Source organism: Rhipicephalus sanguineus, chromosome 10, assembly GCF_013339695.2.
Source record: "Rhipicephalus sanguineus isolate Rsan-2018 chromosome 10, BIME_Rsan_1.4, whole genome shotgun sequence".
NCBI lineage: Eukaryota > Metazoa > Arthropoda > Arachnida > Ixodida > Ixodidae > Rhipicephalus > Rhipicephalus sanguineus.
This window is the reverse complement of record NC_051185.1, coordinates 75,863,051-75,866,287: the sequence shown is the minus strand read 5'-3', so window position 1 is coordinate 75,866,287 and position 3,237 is coordinate 75,863,051. Positions and strand designations below refer to the sequence as shown.

The 3,237-nt window shown below is 47.8% G+C and overlaps 1 protein-coding gene across 1 annotated transcript in view; it reads left to right on the top strand.

Annotated features, from left to right (window-relative positions):
* The first annotated feature begins 1,389 nt into the window (after positions 1 to 1,389).
* Positions 1,390 to 3,237, top strand: part of LOC119372142 (DNA-binding protein inhibitor ID-4) — a 68,708-nt gene continuing 66,860 nt past the window's right edge. The window contains exon 1 of the mRNA XM_049420249.1: positions 1,390 to 1,898. Coding sequence (XP_049276206.1) covers positions 1,560 to 1,898 — 339 coding nt within the window. The 5' untranslated portion in view covers positions 1,390 to 1,559. The remainder of the gene's footprint in view (positions 1,899 to 3,237) is intronic.

Genomic DNA, 3,237 nt, shown 5'->3' with positions numbered 1-3,237 from the left:
GCCGCAAGCGTACCAGGAGCGGGGCATGACACGTACATGACACGCATGTCGTAATTTCACGTTACCACATGTCATTTATGTTAGCCACACAGATATGCTTAGTCGTACCAATTTTGGTATATATGTATATAATTAAACGGTCGAGTAAATCATGTCATGTAAATCATGTACTTGACATGCGTGCCATGATCTGCACAATAGGACCTGCCACTTATATTTGTCAGACAGTCTTGTCACGCCATACCAATTTAGGTGTATATCAAGTTTACGAAACGGCTGCAAGAGCACCAATGCCGTGGCATGTAAATCCTGCCGTTCATGATATGCATATCATGATTTTCATGTTATGACCTATCATTTATGTTCGTCATACAGTCATGTTGTGCCATACCAATTTTAGGTATACGTCCCATTAACGAAACGGCCAGGAGAGCACGAAGTCGTAGGCGGAAAGATAGATAGATAGATAGATAGATAGATAGATAGATAGATAGATAGATAGATAGATAGATAGATAGATAGATAGATAGATAGATAGATAGATAGATAGATAGATAGATAGATAGATAGATAGATAGATAGATAGATAGATAGATAGATAGATAGATAGATAGATAGTATAGATAGATAGATAGATAGATAGATAGATAGATAGATAGATACGCTCAAAGTCCAAAAGTTCGCTAAGAAATGCTTCGCATTTAAAAATGCTCGAAGAGGGATTGCGAGGGGGCAGGGGGGGGGTATTGGTAGTAAGAGAGGTGCGGTGAAAAAGAGAGTAAATTTCATTTTGATTACACAAACCAAAGTCCGGGTCTAAGAAGAAAAAAGAAATGACCCGCTGCTCCGAGAGGTGAACCGAGAAGTCGTACGGTGCCCGTTGAGCAAAAACCGAACCGCACTCCCGGCGACCGCACAGGTGCAAGGGTAGGTAATGGGGCCCTCCCTCCTCTGCGGAGGGCATTCTGCAGACCACGAGCAGCTGGCTTGCGTTGGGACAGAAACGACTCGTGTGGGAAAGGACCGAGAAAGAACCCCGTCAAAAGGAAAAAGAAAAACAAAGTGGGAGTGCACATAGCAAAATTACACAACAAAAGCGCGTTGCGCCCCACGAATACATTTCAGGGGAAGTCGCGCACCTGTGGATCCAAGCAGTTAGGCGGAACAAAAACCGCGCCCTCGTGGCGGTGGCGCGTCGGTCGCTCCCTTCTGCCTTGGCCGATCGGTGTCGCCCTCTCTCGAATAAACGTTCAACTACGATGCACCCCCGACGTGCGCCGCCATTGGTGGACGCTTCTCCATCAGCGCCCCGCCCACGACTGCCGTCATTGGGCGGGACGCCTTCGCACCATCATAAAAGTTGCGCACCCGGGCCGATTCTTTACATCGCTCCCCGAGCTCGCTTCGCAAGAAGCAACAGCGCTCCCGCGAGCCTTACTTGAACATTTAAATTGATTACTCGCCGTGACGGAAAGAGTGTACCGCGGCTCCCCATCAACTTGGATTACCACCGAAGAAGAACCGTCTCCCCGGCCACTTCGGATTAAGGAACAAAAAAGATGAAGGCACGCACCGAGCAAGTCATCAGCCGATGCATGGCCAAGTTGTCCGAAGGGCGCGTGTCCCGCAAAGAGCGCGACCACGAAGAGATGCACACCCTGTTTGGAAAGCTCAAAGAGCTGGTTCCCACCATGCCCCGAAACAAAAAGCTGACCAAGCTGGACATCATCCAGAACGTCATAGACTATATTCTCGACCTGGAGATAGCGCTGGAGACTCACCCGGCAAACTTTTCTTCTTCGCGTCCCTCGGCGTCCGCTGCGAGTCCGGTGCGACACCCTTTGGGTGTGCTACCTCCTTCGGCCAATTCGGCGCTCAACACTTGCTCACCGAAAGAGGTATGTTAATGTCTGTACTATCGCTTGCTTTCCGCAGCGCGATGTGCTGCAGTCATTCTTTTGAAGATGCAAAACAAAAGCGTACGGGGATGCAATAATATTTTTTTATTTAGGTTGCTGAATGCTTGTCGTAACACGAGTTATGTTCGTTGAGTTCCGCGCTTCAGTACTTCAGGATTTCGTTAGGACTTGATTAGCAATATGACGATGAGAAAGAAAAAGAGCTCCCGCAGTGCAGTTGTACCATTCTTGCTTTTTGTTGCAGAGCAGGCATTGTCCTCCGAGCGGCGAAAGAGTTGAGGCATGCTCGCATACGTTTTGATTTCATGGAATTGCACTTTCAGGATCAGGTGTCTAATATTTTGTAGCTAAGAAATATAACTCTACATGATTGCCTGGACTGTTTCCTTACTATTCTGACATTTGTACTTCAATAAGGCATGGCGTTGCGCATGTTGTAAAATGGAAAAAAGAGAACTTAGAAAAAAAGGCCTCGTCTTTTCGGTCCCGTGCAACTTTGCTCGGGCGAACATGCATGTATCAACATAGAAAAAAAAGAAACGTTCTCCGTATAAATCTGGTTTACCTCTTCGTTTGGCTCCCATTAGGATTGACCTGATAGCAGTAGCGCTGTTGACTGCATCGCCTAAATTTTCGCTATTTTGCTTCTTTTACCGTTCTTGCAGGTATCCAACACCGACAAGCCCCTAGTCATTTCGCGGAGTTGCTGTCGGCAGCGGTGTCGCCAAATCGTCCGGGTGTCCTGCTAAGGACTCTAGTCCTCCCATCTCAGTTCAATCGGGGCCAAGCCTTCGACCATCGGTTCATCGTCGAAGCGGGGGCTTGCGCCTGTAGCCACGGGCGTCGAAGAAAAACTTCATCATCGCTGACAACAGCCGAGCGTACGCTGTTGCTGGCCCGGAAGCCTGCTGATGCAAAGACGGCGCTCTGGAAAGTCGTAGCCACATTGTGATACCACATCGAACCAGCTGCACCTGGGTTAAAGTCAGTTAGGTGAGTTTCCAACCCTTCTCCAAGTGTTTATTACATATCCCGATGCTAGACGCTTGTATTTACACAACTTTTACTGTGAGCATTCGCATGACACAAATTCAGGTTTTAATATCATGGTCATGTCAGTGATCTGGGGCTCATGAATTGCATTTTGTATTTGTTATGCAGTGTTTTCAAGCAGTACCTAGCAGCTTCCGAGTCTGCAAACGAGTGTGCCGTGAGGCAGCCAACCGACTGGAGAAACCCCTTTTCAGTTCCACCAGCTCGCCTGAGTGGTAAGTGTACCAAACCTATCATGTTATCTCAAGGTGGGAAGCTCTTGTGA